This window comes from Typha angustifolia, chromosome 7 (assembly GCF_048772165.1).
Source record: "Typha angustifolia cultivar Huaian chromosome 7, ASM4877216v1, whole genome shotgun sequence".
Classification (NCBI taxonomy): domain Eukaryota; kingdom Viridiplantae; phylum Streptophyta; class Magnoliopsida; order Poales; family Typhaceae; genus Typha; species Typha angustifolia.
The window spans coordinates 17,863,579-17,882,870 of NC_133245.1; the positions used below are offsets into that span (position 1 = coordinate 17,863,579).

At 36.3% G+C, this 19,292-nt stretch overlaps 2 protein-coding genes across 8 annotated transcripts; both read right to left on the reverse strand.

Moving 5' to 3' along the window:
- Positions 1-903: 903 nt before the first annotated feature.
- On the reverse strand, positions 904-2,455 carry LOC140761973 (protein RGF1 INDUCIBLE TRANSCRIPTION FACTOR 1). The gene is made up of 4 exons (XM_073099537.1): positions 2,289-2,455; positions 1,987-2,184; positions 1,660-1,875; positions 904-1,563 (listed from the first exon to the last, which is right to left on the reverse strand). Exons 1-4 carry the CDS (start codon positions 2,289-2,291, stop codon positions 1,351-1,353), a joined length of 630 nt encoding a protein of 209 aa, XP_072955638.1. The 5' UTR covers positions 2,292-2,455; the 3' UTR covers positions 904-1,350.
- A 2,067-nt stretch (positions 2,456-4,522) lies between these two features.
- On the reverse strand, positions 4,523-19,292 carry LOC140761859 (uncharacterized). Of its 7 annotated transcripts, none has more exons than XM_073099356.1 (20): positions 19,053-19,290; positions 18,495-18,576; positions 18,353-18,415; positions 18,180-18,257; positions 18,021-18,080; positions 17,810-17,914; positions 16,904-17,014; positions 15,923-15,964; positions 14,553-14,663; positions 14,375-14,488; positions 12,442-12,556; positions 12,246-12,361; positions 12,105-12,147; positions 11,797-11,888; positions 10,995-11,043; positions 6,847-6,917; positions 6,383-6,502; positions 6,168-6,283; positions 5,062-5,107; positions 4,523-4,789 (listed from the first exon to the last, which is right to left on the reverse strand). In XM_073099356.1, exons 2-20 carry the CDS (start codon positions 18,495-18,497, stop codon positions 4,757-4,759), a joined length of 1,488 nt encoding a protein of 495 aa, XP_072955457.1. In that variant the 5' UTR covers positions 18,498-18,576; positions 19,053-19,290; the 3' UTR covers positions 4,523-4,756. The 7 variants fall into 7 exon arrangements, with proteins under 7 accessions (XP_072955457.1, XP_072955456.1, XP_072955453.1 ...); XM_073099355.1 differs by having other exon boundaries at positions 12,442-12,545; positions 14,295-14,488; XM_073099352.1 differs by having other exon boundaries at positions 12,442-12,569; positions 14,295-14,488.

A 19,292-nucleotide genomic window follows, 5' to 3' on the forward strand; every position in this document is an offset into this window, starting at 1 on the left:
TCATATCTCTGTGTGTGTGTTTGTGTGTGTGTATAAATATATAAAAGAAGCCAAATGTTAGATGATTAATTTAATGAGAAACCTAACCCGCGATCCAGGTCAGCTAAAAAGCAGCAGAAAATGATGTTTATGTCGTGGAGTTAAATGGGCGATAAGGATTAAAAGCTAATGACGTATGGGCATAGACAAAGTCATCAATTGGGGGGTTGGGGGTGGGGTCTGCACCTAATACCAACCTAAACCAACTTTTAACGGCCCGTGGTGGGGACTTTTTTGAGAAGCCAATGGAGAGAGGGCAGAAGGAGGCCACGTGGACGCGGACTGAGGGAGAATTATTATTCTGTTAAATGTGTGTGTTTACAACCTTGGACCGGATCACCTGGCCTGGTTATTGAGTGCCGTGTTGTATCTCACTAGGCCTCTACTGGAATCACAGCCGTCCGTCGCTGATCAAAAGTTGATGATTAAAGAAAAGAAGACGGGATAAGATAGCATCAAAGGCTTGGAAGCATGGTCCAGCGGCACATCTCCCAAACGACAAACCGCCAACACGGACCGAGTTAGGCCAATGAGAGATCGCCACGTGAGAGGAAGAAACTTCGAGAGAGGTGGGGGCACACGTGGAGCCACGGATGACTTACCCGGAATGGAAATGTGCGAATGAACGTTTTAATTTTACACAACGCCCCACCACTTTCGAACTTATTCCATTCGCGATACATGCCACAAAAGCTGTGGATGATTCTCGCCATATTTGAAAAGCAATAATCCCATCCATGCAGTCTCTTTCTCTCTTCATATTTGCACACAAGTGTAAAGCTATAATAAATGTTTCTTTTTTCCTTCTTTTTCTTTTTTTTTTGGATTTAAAAAGCTATAACAAAAGTTAGGCATCAAACAGTGTTAAACATTGCACCCATCTTCTTCATATCACATAAAAGCATATGCCACAACTATTACAACACAAGGTCCATATACATCCATCCATCAATCCATCCAGCATCGCGTTTCATTCCTCCCTCTCTCCCTCACTCATTATCTTTTATATATACATTGCTTATAATACAAGGTTAAAATCTACAAGCAAAACTTAGGTAGGTATTAAAGAGTAGTTACGACCTCCTTTAATCTCTCTTACTAAAATTCATTCATCATCACACCTCCTATAATAGCATCTCTGCTGTTGGAACTATATCTAAGACTAAGATTATAGAGCCAATTTGGATGAGAACTAGATTCTTCAAATTGGCAATTGCTCTCTGCATACGGATTTGAGTAGACCCAGCACCGGCCTCCACGTCCAGAAGCACGGAGTGCTCTATATACTACTTTGGCTACTATTGGAATGCATTAGAGCTCTAGAATTAGGCTTCCAAATGGGGCTCTATGCGGAATCCCCTTGCGCCGCTTCGCCGTGCGGACGCCAGCAGCCGCCGATGGCGGCGGCGTCGAGGGGGTGAAGTTCTGCACGGCATTGCTCGTGTACGAGTCGTCGGAGTCCGACGCCATCGTCGCCCTCTTCTTTTTCTTCTTCTTTTGAGTGTCTTCGGAGCTTCCGTTGATCTGGGCATTTCATCAAACATTTAGTCACAAATTCTAGGATTCGATTAAGACGCAATTGGCATTGCTCCAAGCCTGTGAGTGGGTCGAGAAACATACCTTGCAACCAAGAGAGCAGAAGCGGAAGGAGTCGAGAAGGCTCCGGTCGCAGACTTCGCAAGTGTTTGTCACGCCTTTGCCGGGCCTCGGCTGTGGCCTCTCATTGAGGAAGACGACTCGAGCACTGTTAATTATGTAAGTCTGGACTCCACTTATATCCAATACTTTCTGGATCTCCGATACCCGGATAACATCGTGGTACGATGACCTCCTTATCTGAACAACACCCGAAGTAAAGTGAATTATTCCTCTCAACGCAAGATTTCTACTTCAATTTAGCCTAGGTGGATAGAAAAGAAGAAGATCCACATCGAGACTCTTTATTACCTGAATCGCGTGATGATCACGGTGCTGAGATAAGCAAAGAGAGCAGAGAGCGCCATTGTTGCAGTCGAGGCAGTACATATTGCATTCGCTCTTGTGGGAATCCGCATGGAGCTTGCATTGGACGAAGAATTTCGTAGATAGAAGTGGTTTTAGCCATGGCGGCCATTGGCTGTCTGCTCCCATGCCTCCTCCTCCTCCCTGATTGCATCCAATCCCGCAACGAAACGAAATATAACAATAGATGAGAATCCAAGAAGAACGAATGCATGGAAACAGAGGAAGGTGATAAAGGAGATACTGACCATGATCCTTCTATTGATGAGATTGAGATCTTTGAGCAGCGGTTCGTGATCGATCGCCAGTTTGAGGGACTGGGTTGCGCTCAGTTTTGATTACAATCTCTTTGCTTTTGGACAGAATCAATGGTGAGAGGAGATATAGAGAGAGAGAGGGAGAGAGACTAAGGACGACAAGTCTTCGTGTACTTTGGAAAAGGAGGAGCAGTGATAAACTAGTAATGCATCTGATTTACTGCATACTGAGATGCGGGAATTTACTGCATACTGAGATGCGGGAATTTACTGCATACTATCCGGGAACTTCTCTCTGCTAACTAATCTAAATGCAGAGAGTTCCTACGACTAAGGTCGTAGAAAATCTGATGATAAATTAGTAGTGGGGATTCTTTAGGGTGGTGGTTCCTTCTTATCCGCCCAAGCCTAACTCCGAACCCAAACCTAAGATGCATTACGCAACTCTCTCTCTCTCTCTCTCTCTCTCTGTCTCTCTCTGTCTCTCTCTAGATTTGTTTATTGTTAATGGTGATGCTACTAGTTCCATTATCAAGACTATTCTAAGCATCTTTTTTATAGGTTTTGGCTCCAAATCCACTTCTTCCAAAGCACTTAACCATATTAAAACTAAACAAAATGATTACAAACCCACACCATTAACATTGGCTCAGTTCATCTCAAATATTATTTTGTATCCTTAATCTTAGGGGGTAATTTTATGTACTCTTTGACTCTTTGTGGATGGCTAATTGGACCATTAATGTCATGTGCACTGTTTCTGGGCAAAGAAGGCGAGCATTTAATTAGAGACTTTGAGATCAGCTTGCTGTTGCTTTTTCAACTTTTGTTTCAAAAATCTATTCAACCCTTGAAATTTTATATGAAGAAATCAAAGGTATTTCACTAATCTTGGTGATGAAATAGTTTGAAGTTGTGCAAATATAAGACCTTTGACTAAATTCTTTGATAGCTATCCTAATAAATAAGATCCACTTGATCTCACTGTTTGTTTCATGTGGTTTAGATTCAAGAGAATAAATAAGCTCTGACTAATGCCAACCACCATCCGATTCATTCTATTATTAACTGCCTCTAAGATGAGCCCAATCTTGTCATTTCACAAGCATCTAGAAAGATTAAAAAAAAAGGCCCAAAAGGAAAAAAAAATAGAGACAAGGATACATCAAAAGAATCCAAATTAACCTTAATCAGCCGTCGAATCCCCAACAAGTTCCTGATAAATGCCGAGATATTCGGGATTCTCCGAATAGGGACAAGAATAACACGGGAATTACCTCGGTGTTCGCGGTCCATTATACGAATAAATTGCCACCCGCCACTGCCCACTGGCCGTCCTTAGGTTAGGGGGCGAGGGGGCAGGAGAAACCTTGCCTTGCTCTCAGAACAGTGAAATTGACTGCGAATAATTCTTAATGGAAGATGATGGACAGAATAGTGTAAGAGGGACCAGATAGCAAAGAATGATGAGTTTTTTTTTTTTTTTTTTTTAATATTTTAAGTTTGCTCTTAATTTCCTTTTAAGGTCTAATTTATTTTCAAATTTAAATGCGAGAGTGACCCAGTCATGTAATTTTGAAATATATACCGCTAACTATATGATTTATATAAAAATTTCAATTCACTCGAATGTTTATATAAATATAAGTCACGACTTATAATTGAAATTAGTTGACTGAGGAAGTTCGTATGAAACACGTCTCACTCTCTCGTGAATCCGATCGCACCTTCCTGCCAACAGTTGAGATTCTCCAATTAGTGGGCCACGCCATTAGAAAAGTTCTCCACGTGATTCGTATTTTTCATTTAAATTTTGATAATTAAGTTTACAAGAGGCGTTAAAAATAAAAGTTTGGGAGGGCTGGTTTGGTAAATACACCCTTCACCACTTGTACTCCGATCCGAAAGATTTAGCGCAAATCTTTTAATTGCAGAGAGACACCCAACAGCAAATTTAAATTTCTACGGCATATTTACTACAACACTCTCAAAACCAATTGGATTTTTTTATAATTTTAATTTTTTTTTAAAAAAACTCAGTATCTAATTAGAGGGATATTTTCTGTGGAATAAACAATCAAGTTAGGATTAATTCAGAATAGAAGTACAACCCGTATATGAGGACTGAGGAGGGCACCCTAACGACCCAGGAAATGAATCATTCAAGCTTGGGGTAGAGGATAGTTGTCTTCTAAACATGGTAGAACATAAAAACAGCTCAACTCTAACACAACAAAACTTTATTGATTAGAAATGAGCAAATAACTGTAAATAATGAAACACAGCCTTACATTGTAGTTCTTTATCGACCCCAGTGGATTAATTTATATTTGAATATACATAATATTGAGAAAAGAATTATATACATGTACATGAATAACTGCTAAAATACTTCTCGTGGTCCACTTGAAAAAGAATAACTCGAGGTTTCCAAGGATATTATGACACGGATTGGATTTCTAAGCCTTGCCCTTCCTTTTACCATCCAAAGCCTGCGAAATGAGCCAGTACGTAAAGATGGTGATACTATCTCGTGCTTTATGAATTATAAAGTCATAATTAACATAGTATCTGAAATGTTGTAAGTTATTTATTGTGATAATGTTGCTCACGGAAGATGGTGAACTATTAGTTGCTCAACAAGCTAAAAGATTAAAAGATAAGCAACTCTTTTAGATTGCTGCATACTGACATATTTGTGTTTCTATTTATGTATTACACAGGTTCAAGATAAAATAAGCATATGAAATAATAAGAAGCATACCTTATTCTGGAAAATTCTCATGGTCAACACAATAATATCACGCAATCTACAAAAGAAAAGCGAGATAATATTTAGATACTCTTAAGAGAGGAGGGAATAATACATGATCATTTAATACACACTCGGTTCATCTATAACACTATATGAAGGTCATTCTTGCTTCCTCTTGGCATGAAATGTATCAAAGCGCTATCTTAGTTGTGATATTATTTCTCTGCAGACAAGATCTTAGTTCTTCCCAAAGATTTGAGCAATTATTATTTTGGCTAACAACTGTCAGGAAATAAACATATGTGCTCTTCTTGTCTAATTTTAGCTAGGATGAACTAGAAAATTTATCATATTTCACCAATATAAACTCAAGTTATCTCATCAAGTTTTTATCCTGGGCATGATGGAAAACTATTGTATTTTAGATACTGCTCAGTTAACGTTGTCCCTGGAAGGCATTAAGATATTCATTCTACTTCATAGGACATTTATGGAATATATAAATATATCATACAAACAAAGCAACCACAAATGTTAATCTGGAAGAAACAGTTCTCTGAGTCAAAAAAGGGAACACAGGGAAGCAGGGTTCAAGGTACAAGTGCATGTTGATAAACCTATGAATTAACAAAGCTGAGCTTGACTCTGCCAGCTAAAGTGGGTCTGAAGTGGCTGACAGCACAGACAGTGTAGGTGGTTTCCTTTATAAGTCCAAAAACAGTCATAGTGCAGATTAGAAGGGAGGAAAAGAACATCTTGTCACATATAAAACATTTAGTGCAGGTATGCTTTGATTAGACATTCTAAGAGTGTGACGAGGTAAAGTTGGATATAGACTATGATGTTAGCAATAAATTTACCTTAATATGGAATAATTTACCATCCTAGGGACCAAACATCAGGCACTCTACAAGCATTTGATTAGGTTTCCCTGATCTACAAGTTCCTCAGGTAATCTAATAATATAAAAAATTAAATTCTCTCCATTCTCTATTCTTTTTAATCTATAACAATACTAGGAAAGCAAAATGAAAGGTCCAAATCTGGACAGTGATTGATTACCAAAGCCTACTAGGATATGGAAGAAGGTATAGAAAAGAAGACAAGAGAGTTACTTAATATCCTGTTCTGTGATGTATTCCTGAGAATTTCCATCTGTGCAAAATGGTAGACTTGTTCCGTCAGAGCAAGTTAGCACAAACTGGGTACTAGATCCATAAGGAATTTTGATCTGCGAAGACAAATAGACAGGTCATTGTGATAAGAATCCTAGCATTAAATAATATAAGAGATCATTGAGGATGAAAAAAAAAATAAAAAATAAACATACACATAAATCATGTGAATATTTCTCTTCAACTACCACTCGTTCTGTACGCTTGACCTTTATTAGGTAGCTGGACCGTTTCAAAATTAAAATTGTCGGCTCCCACCCATCAGAAGAATCAACCTATTTCATAATCAAGAAAATTACTCTGGGAATGTGATGATGAAATTACAAAAGCAATAGTCAGTTATAGGGGCATATGCAAGCCCATGGTGCATAAGCATTCAGTTTTAACAATACTCGTGTTTGAAACCATGTTGTAGTGAAAAGGCTTGGATGATGCACATATTCAAGTCTCAAGTTTTCACGACAGATCTAATGTTACTCATGTTTGATGTAGCAAGTGATTTAATCTGCAGAATAACAAATTCATACAGAATCGCAAGCTAGTTTTCATGACATGTACAAATTAAAAGAAGAAACAACATTGATATGAACAAAGAATATATTACTCGTCCAGGCCATACCAATAATGATAGATCGAATATAGCTCTCCCTGTGGAAATATATGTATTAATTTCATGCTGCATTTCTGGATCTGTAGAATATCAACCATATTCAGAAAGCCACTAAAGGTACATAAGGGAAGAAATGCAAATCAAATTCAAGACCCAAAGATATGTTTATAAAGTTGCATTAATTCTACAGCAGAGATTTCAAGTCTATAAAGGAGCAAAGACAAAGGATTTTCTGTATTAACTATGCTCACACCTAAAACCTTTTAATTTAGTACAATAACTATAACAAGAAAGTAAGCCTCATAGTAAGATTCAAGGAATGCCGTGCCACCCCAATACCGGCATGTGGCACGAGGGGCGCACGACACCTCTCCTCTCATCTCCTAGTAATGATCAATCATTGTGAAGCGATTGGAGGAGGCTATTAATGGTGAGCAAAGCCATCAACCTCCTCTCTTTGTCGCCATTGAGCTCATTCCTTCTCTTATCAGTGCCCTATATGGAGGTTGAAGACGATTGGCATTACTGCAAACAATAGACAGGCCGAAAATATAAAGAGTTCGCTTTGCCAATATAACTTGACGTAGCGGATCACCTAATTCCCATCGTCTTCAACGTCCATCTAGGGCTTTGACATGAGGAAAAGAGCACGAAAACAATGGCTTGATGCGGAGAGTAACATTGGTGGTGGAGGCTCCCACTCTCCTCTTTTTTCTGTCCATCTCTTGCATGGAGCTGGCAGTCTTCTTGTATGGTTGGCAAGTGCCACAACAAGTGTCGTGTCGTGCTAGTGGCCGACACGACAATCCTTGGTAAGCTTGTCGCATGTTCTAGATCAATATAAGTGTAGCAAACTCCAGAAATCACATTAAAACAATTTGACATGCTTGTCAACTAATAATTTTGATGACGTACATCAACAAATGAGACATGAGTGTGCTTGCATCAATGCAATCCACTAATCAGTTGAGTTAGTTATATTTCCAAATTCCAATTACACACACTTGCACAAAATTAATTTGATGGCATGATGGTATTAGACATAGTTCAAATGCATATTTATTTTTTGTTTATCTAAAATTGACATTAAGGTATCAAAGAATATTTGTGTTGTCTTTTGTTTCATTGACAAATTGTCTATCAGTGGGTATCCTAAAATGTTAGCATCCAATATACCACAAGATATAGGTATTTTTGTTCACGATCTCCTTTTGCATAACTTACAGCCAAGCATACAAAAGTGAGTTGTACCTTTACATTGCTATTTTTTATGTCAATATGTACACGGCTAGTGATTGAGCCCATTTGCACCCATCACATACCATTCAAGATGGTACCTATATGAAACATCCATACACACCATGATACCTACACGAACCTCACTGTACTGACTGCAACAATCTAGTTCATGAAGGAAACAGAAGAATACGATAAGGAAAATAGATTGCCATCATTGTAAATGCTAACAATTTAGCTCAAGAAGTCTATAGAAGAATAACAATCAATGAAGCTAAATTATGATACCCATACCCTTTATGGGTCAGCGATAGCATAAATAACATGGCATTAACAACTCATGTAATTTGTAATAGCTAAAGTAAAATTATAAAAATTATAAAGCACAAGCAACATTTCAAGGAAAGATACTGATATGGTTCACTATCATCACACTATCAAGCATGTTCTTAACTGCATATTTCGTTAGAATAAATAATAAAATACAACTATAATTTAAACAAAATTAACAGTTTTTGGATGGGAAAAAGGATGCTGAAAAGGCAAAAGGAGAAGGAAAGAACAACTAAAGGAACTCCCTGGTTGAATAATGAATTAACGATACAAACATTGATTTCTAAAAATATTATCAACTTTCAAATTTACTGAAGTTCAGCATGAACAATTCCTTAAATGATGTGAAAGATAATTAAGATCAAGATTTCTGGAAGCTGACCCGGGACAGGCAGAACATGAAGATAATTGGTCTCAGATAAAACAACGGAAAAGTCTCATCGTAAAATATGATGCTGACATTGTAACAAACTTTGAACTTGGGAATGAAATGGTTGAACAATATAAAACTCATAACTATTTAAGAGCTCCTATGTGTTTAACAAATAGCACGTCATTATAACAAACTATGTCAGAAATTTCAAACTTCAAGATTAAAGAAACAAGAGGTTGGAGATGACTTGAGTTTGTGCAGACAAATTGCACTCTGCAATCCAAACTGCGGCGAACGGTTCTTCCATTATTGGAGTCATTACACTCATGGAACAGTACTGCTCAATTAAGTAACAGCTAATTTCAATGATGATAGGACTGGCATAAAGTATTTTCTACTCTGATTTAGAAGAGCCTATATCCTTGAAGCAGAGAAAGATATTCTGAACAGATAAAGCCACACTGTGGTGTAGAGTGACTGACAATGCCAAGTTTAAAGGCTTTCCTCAACAGATAAAAGTCATCTAGATTGGGAAAAAAAAGAGGATGGAAGTATGTAGGATCACATAGCAGCATCATATTACATTACGCACTAGCATTTGCAGTCTCATGATCAAGGGACCAGAAAAGATCACCTTTCTTATTGTATCAGTGTGTGTAGGATAGGGGTGTAAACGAGCCGAGCCTGAGCTGAAGTTGGAATAGGGGTGTAAACGAGCCGAGCCGAAGCAAGCAGGCTTCAACTCAGGCTCAGCTTGAAATTAATTTCGAGCCCTCTAACTCTGCTTAGGCTCAACTCAACTCAACTCGAGATGAGCTAAATTGAGACCGAGTCTGAATTGAGCCTATTATCAAACCAAGCTGGACCGAGTCAGATCGAGCCCGAGCCGAGCCACAACCTATTTAAGCTGAAATGGTTAAATTAAATAAAACTTTATGAAAGTTTAAAATTTTAACCTGTAAATAAAACAAAAGCCAACCAAATCGATTATAAAATTTAAAGCTACTCATTAATCACACCAATTTCAAAATTTTGACCTGTAAATAGAACAAAAGCCAACCAAATGAAATAAATTATGAATTGTTTAGCTAACCAAAAAAAAGGAGGTATAATAAGTTATTATGGATTGTTTAACATGGTCATTGCTCCTACTGTGCATATTTCTTCATGTGCAATAGTATCTATGCGATGGGTATTACTAATAAATGCTTTCTCTTTCGAAATAAATAGAAACTGTTAGCTCCTTAGCTCCATAAGCAACTGCTCTCTTGACTTGACAAACCTAGACATCTACTGAGAGATGTCGACTTGACAAAGACTTCATTCATTACTGCAGAACTCTTTGCACTCTATCATATAATACGTACATACATACATACATAGGCATACACATAGGCATCTCTATTACCTGATTAGTCTTCAAGTATATATATGTATATATGCATATAGCCGGCAGTTCGCTGCCTTCTAACCGGGCAAAAGGCTGCAACATCTCTATTTCCTAAGAAAGCTTGGTGGTAGTAGACTGCAATACCCTCCGAATACTCTGGAACTATTGCAGTGCATACTTGGGGTGTAAACTAGCCCATCAAACTGAGCTAGAGCGAGCCAACTTCAGCTCATGCTCGGCTCAAAATTTAAATCAAGCCTCAAAATAAGCTTAGGCTCGGCTCAGCATAAACCGAGCCGAGTCGAGCTCAAGCTTGAGCCAACTCCGAGCTTGAGCCACTTGTTTATTTTGACACCCCCTAGTGTAAGTTATTGGCTGACATGCAAATTGACAAAAAGGTATCAATATGCTCGAGAGTGGTATTAGTGAAGACAAAGTTATAGAAATGACTCCACAAACATATATGATTTTGTGTGAAAGAAAAGAGATGCTAAATAAACTAAAATATCATGACTGTTGAATGCAATCAGTCAATCAAATATGGCATATTCATCCAACTCCATATCATCTTGCATCTCATCAGTACATTTCTGAGTTCCTTGAATACTTTTCTTGCTCCTTACAATATTGCAGAAAATGGTCATAGACAGTTGATATCTTTGAAATTTCGGTCATAAGATTCCTTCACGAAGCAATAAAATGAGAGCAAAATAGACGAGAGATCAATATTTAGAAGGTAAAATCTACAATATTCGAAATGGTGACTCCTCATGCAAACAATCGTTGCTACAAAAGATTGGGAGTAATTAAAGATGGCATACTCACCACATATTATCTTGTTCTGATAATTGGCATACTGCCTCACCAATTCACCCTGAGCAATTTAAAAGCTGCTTCAGAAAATAATCAATTCTCATAAATAATATTCTGAAATTACTATGGACCTACATTGGGATAAACTTTTTTGACACTCTACATGCAGAATAAACAGGAGAAAAGCACCTTCATAATGCAATGCCAGTAAATACATAGTATGGAAACAATTAACATTTGCTCTACTTAGTCTAGAAATTGTATATGCTCTTTAGAAATAAAGTTAGTTTGACAAATTTGCAAAGGTTAACCTTTCCGTTAGTATTTATGTGTGAGAAAATTATCTCAACCTCTGTTTGGCACCATATTTACTCACTCATATTCTTATCAACTACTTCCAACCAATTAAAGAAGATAAAACTTGCAAAAGGCTGTGAACTTAGTAGTTCCTATCAAGATTGGTTGACTAGTCTTTTTATAGATTTCAACATGTTAACCAGCTCGGGTCAGTGCACATTGTGCCGGTGCCTTCTTGACATAGATATGGCAGTATCTTGATACTCCCATAACCCAACCACATGCAGCACCTCTTGCTAAACACAGCGCCACTCTTCAGTACAGCCGTCGGAGGTGTGCAAATGTGTCAGCCAGGTAGTATTCAATAAGAAGCATTCCAAGCACACATAATTAGACTTTTATAGACAAACAAACAACAAATACCGGAAACATTGATAATCAAAACTCATAAGTTTGCTAGTATGGAGAAGTAAATATTATCAGTAATTAGATAATTTAGTTTGATGATTCAACTGACCTGGCGACCATTGTCATCCATTGGTGTGCAGTCTACAGCAAGAAGGGTGTCAACATCATCAGCAGTTACTACATATTCTGGCAATGAAGCACCTATATTGGACAATAAAGTGAACAAAATTAGTCTTGAGCTAAATTTGAACTCCATCAGAAAAATAAAGAATATCAAATGATATGAATATGCAAGAACAAATAACTAAATTAACTTCAGTTGTCACCTTCAATAAACTGTGCAGTGCCAAAAGGTGAACAAAATGCTACAATATAATATGATAAGCATGAACTATTCAAAGTAGCTTTAGTACTCACCTTCAATATACTGCTCAGTCCCATTTGGAAGAAGACGAACCCACTATAAATAGATTCCAGTATTAATCATACTGTGACTTAAAAGCACAAAGCCAGATACAAGACAGAAATTTTATATAGGTTGACAAAAAAGTTGTATACCTGAAAGATACAAAGAGTAGTGCCGTTTATAGGAAAGCCACAAGCTTGCAACCGAAATCCTGGTTTAGCCTCACCATCAATTTGAAAACCTTCTATACTAGGTAAGGAAATCTCACCTAGTAGTACAACTTGTAATCAATCAAACTAAAGTTGCAAGAATTTAGCTGTAATTACTAATTCAGTAGTTTTCCTTTACCATCATTTGAAGATGCTTGATTAACAAGTAACTGAGGGTCTGCACTGGATCTTCGGTATGCTCCCTCACCAATATTATCTTCAAAAGTATCTGCAGGGCCATACCTACCACCTCCCTGTATTAGATAGCTGATGACTATGTATCAGCAAGTTTAATATATCCAACCACCAAAACCAAGATATGCTAACTACTAGGCCTACAGGATTACAACTCTTACAATGAAGGGATCTCTTCCTATGCTACTACTATAACACCAAAAGCCACTCGTAGGAAGTTAGGTCCAGCAACTTCAGCTTGGAATAGCTTAAAGTTGAGAAAGGAGTAAGAAATGGACCCATGAGTCATGATGGTATGTAAATGAAGAAGATCATCCTCCGATTTCAATAATATGGATAAGAAAAACCGAACAAGAATGACTATCTATTCACTTCTATTATAAGATAATCCTTTTTCTAGTGTCAAGAATTCAAGATATGCAACTATTTCTTTTAACTCCTAAAACAAATAGTAATTATAATAATAGTAGGTAATGTAATCCCATTAGGATCTAAAAATTTAGATAGATAATATAAGAAGAAATTCATCGATATGCAATGCAGATAACGTTACATGCATTTGGAATCATGACATCTGGACAATACAACTATACATTTATTATATGCATTCATTATCTGAGAATTTCTTTCACGATGGCTGTAAGAGTTCTGAAAGATGTATTGGGTGGAGGTACTGATACTGAAGTGATGGCATATAACCGGTGCGGAAGTATTGATACTGAACTCATGCATACAAGTGGTATGTCAAACCTAATATGTATACAAAATGAACTTGGAAATATAATCTCATAAACTCTTTCCAACTTTACCTATTCTAGTAATATGAGAAATAAATATTCCTATAAATTGCATTATAAACCCATATTTCAAAGTTGAAGATAACTTACACACAAAAACATCAACGAATACATGATAATTGTTAACATGTTGGTTAATAAAGTAACTAGGTACAATGAAAAAAGAGATGAAGGTATACAAGGATGACTGTAAAATCCATCACAAAATAGAAATCATTCATTGACACATGAAGCTTAACTGAACTTACAAAATATGCTCTCTTCTACAAGTAAACTCAAGGATCATGATGCTTTCTGAAAGCATGCAATAAGAGTATAAATGTATAAACGTATAATCATGATTTTTTGCAAACTAGCAATCCTCACCCCCTTCTTCCAATGAGAAATACATATCTAAACAGATTCAGGAAGTTTTTTCTCTATTATATGATTGACCATGTGTCACCAAGAGGAGATGAAAAGTACTTAGATAACGAAGTTGCAACTCAAGATTCAACCTACTATCTTTTTGCTTCTAGGCACCTATTTTGATAAGAGAAAAGGGAAACCCTCCTAAGAACCCAAGATAAAATATGATTTTTTTTGGGTACATCACCAATTTGATCCACACTCAGATGAATCCAATGATGTCCAAAAGCCACTAGAACTTATTCAAATGGCACATCATTTTATGGATTAGGCATAGAAGTATATCTAATAGATCACAATCTCCTATAAAGATCTTTACATAAAAAGCAAAATTACAACAGGAACATTAAATTACATAAAAAGCCAAATTACAACAGGAACACTAAATTACATAAAAAGTCAAATTACAACAGGAACATTAAATTTATTTATTAATTTTTTCATGGAATGATCTATCACCTTAAATATTCCATGACTGAAGAAAGGGGGTATATTTTTTCAACAATGTGTAAAAGATGAGCAAAAAATTATAAGTTGCTAAAAGATGGCTAGCTAAAAACAGTGCATCACATTATTCTTAACAAGTACTGACTTATTAACAGCTGATAACGACTCCCTTGGCTTGTCATTAATGAATGGATAATGAGTATCAGAGTTTGGAGGGATATTTACATCCTTCAAATCCATGTCATAGTCCTGAATAAATCTTGTGTGGTTGTACATTGGGTTGATATGCGGATCATTTGGAAAGTGAGTATATTGATCGAAGTTGCTCAGCTTTGTTTCCTGTATTTAGAAACAATAGTTTTACATTCAAGTTGACAATAGAAACAGACCACACAGGCATTACCACAAAAGAGTGAGGCGGTTGACTTCTTGAGGAAGTTGCAATCGGTTGATTGCTGCGGGACGCGTTACCAGGTTGATTTCCATAAACATGATCAGTATCATCAAAACTAACCTGTGAAGAAAGCAATTGATTCAACTAACTGAAGTTGCCATTGTCATTGATACATAACTGAAAATTCTCATCACTAGCTATAACAAGAGAAAACCTTGAACAGCTTGTAGTTAAAGGTTAGTATGCACACTGGTAGTAACACCAAAAGACACTATTGTAAAGAAGTGTTGTTCATCGGATAACTATAGAGTGTTTCCTTCACTGCTACAGTCATATGACATACTCAAATAAATAACCATACGATTAAAGTCTCATGAATAATGACAGCATGATTTTATTCAAGAATTAATTTTATCCAAATAGATAAGAAATAGTTATGCCTCCACAAAATCCTGTTTTGAGTGTTCAAGAATTGTCACATGTTACCTTATTTCTTCATAATTGGAATAAGCATTTTCGACGTAGCTAATTCTTTTAATTGCATTGCAGAAAAAACAACAATTCTCCATGCATGATTATGCTATAAATCCTCTTTTTAAAGTATTCTTTTCTCATAGAATTTCTGAGAGAAAGAAGTTAGAATTTATACTCATCAGATTCAAAATTTTGCCAAGTATAAATCCTCTTTTTGGCTTAGCTCTATTTCACAAAACTACTCATGTACTTTTAACTTAAATACTTAATACCCCAATAGTCTTGACTAAAGTACAATCATTATCTTTTTCATCATATTTAATCAAACCAAATGTCGAATTTAAAGATTCTTATTACAAACAAAGTTGTGAAGGATTTGATAAACTTTTTAATGCATCTAAAATAATATTAATTGAATTTTAAATATCAAAGATATGACAAATATACTGAACATATGTATATTTTTATTATATCTTCGTCATCTAAAATTCAATCAGTATTATTTTAGATACCTTAAAAAATCTAGCAAATCTTTCACAACTTTGTCTCTAATAAGAATCTTTAAATTCAGCATCTGGTTTGATCAAATATGATGAAAAAGATAATAATTGTACTTCATTCAATACTACAGAGGTGTTAAGTGTTTAAGTTAGAAGTACATGAGTAGTTTTGTGAAATTGAGCTAAAAACAAGGAGAATATATTCTTTTAAGTCAAAAAAAAATTAATTCAAATATATGGCAACAAAACCAAATTGCAACAACACAAAGCAGTTAATTGTACTACAAGCTTATCAAGCCAGCTCTATACATTTATGTCTAAGCTAATAAATGTGAAGTTACTTTATGTAAGTCTAAGTTTATGTCGGAATAGAGAAGCTACATTCTAATGCAACAAAAGGCTTACATTTGATGCTCTAATCTTCAATTGCATATGTTGGTATAGACGCTGAAAATGACAACAAAAATATGTTAGCATATCAACTAGACATTTTGCAGATCATACTTGGCAAAAACTTTTATTTTGTTGAAAGTTGAAACAAATCATAAGGACACGGCAAATTAGTGATAAGTAGGTAAGTACTTAAGAGCATATCTAAACACCCGAGGAGAAGTGCACGATTGCAATAAAGAAGGCCGCAATATATATACTTACTTTAAGAAGAACGCAGAAGCAGAAGTCCCACTAAACAGAAAATACCCTCAGCTTAGCTACTTAAAAACCTTCTAGTTATTGTCTTGTAAACGCATATATTGATACACAAATTTGCGCCATACAAGGGATATGATAGTATGACAGAAAAGAGATTTGAGTAAGATGGAGAAATCACAAAACCATTTTCACATGTTTTAATGCAATGAGTGTAATCCTGGTCCTAGGTCACAGTCAAGTTAGAAGACACCAAACGATAATGTTCTTACTGAATGTTATCCCAAGGATGCTTGTTCCTGCGAAATCTTTCACAATAACAAGCTTAGATACGCTGCATGTATATTTGAAATCAGAATACCTCAACCTATCGATACAGACATAGAAAGAACTTAAATTAAGAAAAGAAAAAAGAAGTTAATTGGCATATGACATGTTTGAGAAGGCAGAACAACAAACATAATGGAAACAATTTCCCCAGCCAACTCTTTGAACAACAATTGGTTAAGTAAACAGGAATGCTGTCATGTCAATAGGCAAAAGTAAGGTAGGAGTTCAACTCTGTATAATAGAATATTACATCAAAATATCCCTCACGCTAAAGTTTTGTTTAGATGAAAGAACTTGAATGGTGCTTCATTGAGAAATACAGGATATCTCTGTTAGAAACAATTGAATTTGAAACATTCTATAAGACTGCGAATTTTTACAAGAACAGGGGTGGTGGATTGGTATTACCTTTGCACCAACCGCAATTGTTGAAGCATTTATCAGGGAGGGGCGAACATCATACTCGGCTAATAAGCTAAGCAACGAAGAAGTGAATATGTATACCTCTTCCTCCACAACCTACAGTCATGAAAAGAAAATGTTAAGCAAATAGACCTTGTGACCGAATCTAAACATTTTCGATAAAGACTGACAAAAGTTGCAACACAAACACAAACTTGCTTTGCAAGATTTTCTTGGAAGAAAACAAAAGAAGAGGACAATGATGTCTTGGTTTACTGTTTTGCTTAGCTGGTATAAACATAAAGATGACAACCTTATTCAAAATTGAAGGAATTATAACTGGAGCATTTATATATAAGTTTTAAAAGTTTCTTGTTAATATATACTGGAAGAATATTACATATTTAGTTATTTACATGTCATTTGTCATACATCCTTGTTGAATGAAGATTATCAAACAATGCTCTAACTCGAGTATCTCACAAAAAGACCACATCTCTTCCCATTTTGCAAAAGAAATATTCTATTCTTTTTCATTTACAAGAGGACTTATTGTGCCTTTTTTGGCATCGAAAGTGCCCCCCGCCACCCCACAACACACACACACCACCCCTCAAAAAAAAAAGGATATGGGCATGCCTAGAGAGTAGAAGTGTCGTAGTTCGTAGGTCCCAACTATTTAAATTCCTTAATTCAGCGTCAGATTATATGAAAAAACAAAAATCCATCTGCCCAATGGAGCAATGATACCAAAAGCTTCGCATACTTGCATGTAGCGCGTAACTACTATCAATCCGACATTTCTTTTGAACTGATGATATGCATAATTCAGTTCCTAAACATATATAGAGGCTAGCAAGGGATTGAATTTTATATAGATATTCTCCAAAAGTGGATCCAGAGAATATATACCTTCAGATCATTAGCCAATTTCATATTTTCTTCAAGATGATTCTTCTTTTGGGTTAATTCTTTTAAGGTGCCAGAGACGGCATCACCCTGCTTCTCATCAAATGCCTGGTGCAATAAATAAAAAATAATAAAAAGATAGAGTTTCACATGTTAGTGAACATAAAAAATATATGTACAAGACAATCAAAATATACTTTTACTGCACACAGACCATCCGTAATTCAGAAAGCTTCCTCTCTAAAATGTGCTTCTCATTCAGTAACCGAAGCTCCTGAAAGACATGAAGCACCAATTTAATTTATTCTCAAAGGCAGCCTAAATAAATGAAAAGGTCATATTAACATGTCCATAGGTTATGGCGAGTTCACACATTGAAGCAAGCATCAGCAATCTTTTTGCGGAGTAACACGATCTCTTCTTCCTGTGAACGGGATCTGGAAAGAAGTTCCTATAGCAGAACAAAAATCAAGTCCTATTGATAAACTTGAAATGGAATGGATAACTTGAAATCTATCAACAAGTTCAAGATTGCAACAGCATTACCATGATTTCTGGATCCAATGAGTGAGTATTAACTTCTTCACTCAAATTTGCCAAAATAGAAACCTTGATCCAATAAGTGAGTAATAACTTCTTCACTCAAGTTTGTCGAAATAGAAACATCGATCCAATAAGTGAGTATTACCATGAATTATGTTCATATTCACCATCATTTGCAGGTTTTGTTCTCACCAAGTTGCTTATGCAATCTAGAACCCTTATTATTCCTACAGGAAAAGAAAAGGGGAAATATTAGTAGACATTAAAGAATAAAGATAATTATACATACAGGACAAACAACTGCGCAATGTGAAGACTTATTGTAGAAGGAAAAATAGCCAACAAAGGAAGCATAAAATAAGATAGAGTAAACCGAAAGATTGAACAGCAAGCTCCCCGAATCCCTTTTAACCACAAATCACCTATAATACTATGCTAAATCGGAGAACCTCCTACAATAACCGACCAAGAAAACCACAAAACCAATCGAACTTCCTACAATAACCGACCAATCTGAGAACCTATTTAAATAATGACCGACCCCAAGATCGTTTTCTTGAAAATGTTTAGCCAGGGACTACTCGCTAGGACTTTCTTGATATAGTAAATAACTGATCGAACACGTACTACCGGAAATTTGACGAAGTGTTTAGAGAAACCTCCGCAGTTTGCACAGTGAAGGAGAAGCGAGTAGGACTATTACTTGGGACTTCGAGATGCCGATCTTAATGACGAGGCAAGGTGTGGGCTCCGGAGATTTCGCCAAGATCCGGTTCTGTCTTTGGGAGAACGAGAGAGAGGATATGGATGGGGGGAGAGAGAGAGAGAGAGAGAGACTAGGAGGGAGGGAGAGAGATTGCTGGTTGAGGTGATCGGAGAAAGCGAGCAAGAGAGAGAGGGGAGGGCGGAAGAGGAGGGGTGGGAACTGGGAAGGATGTTTAGG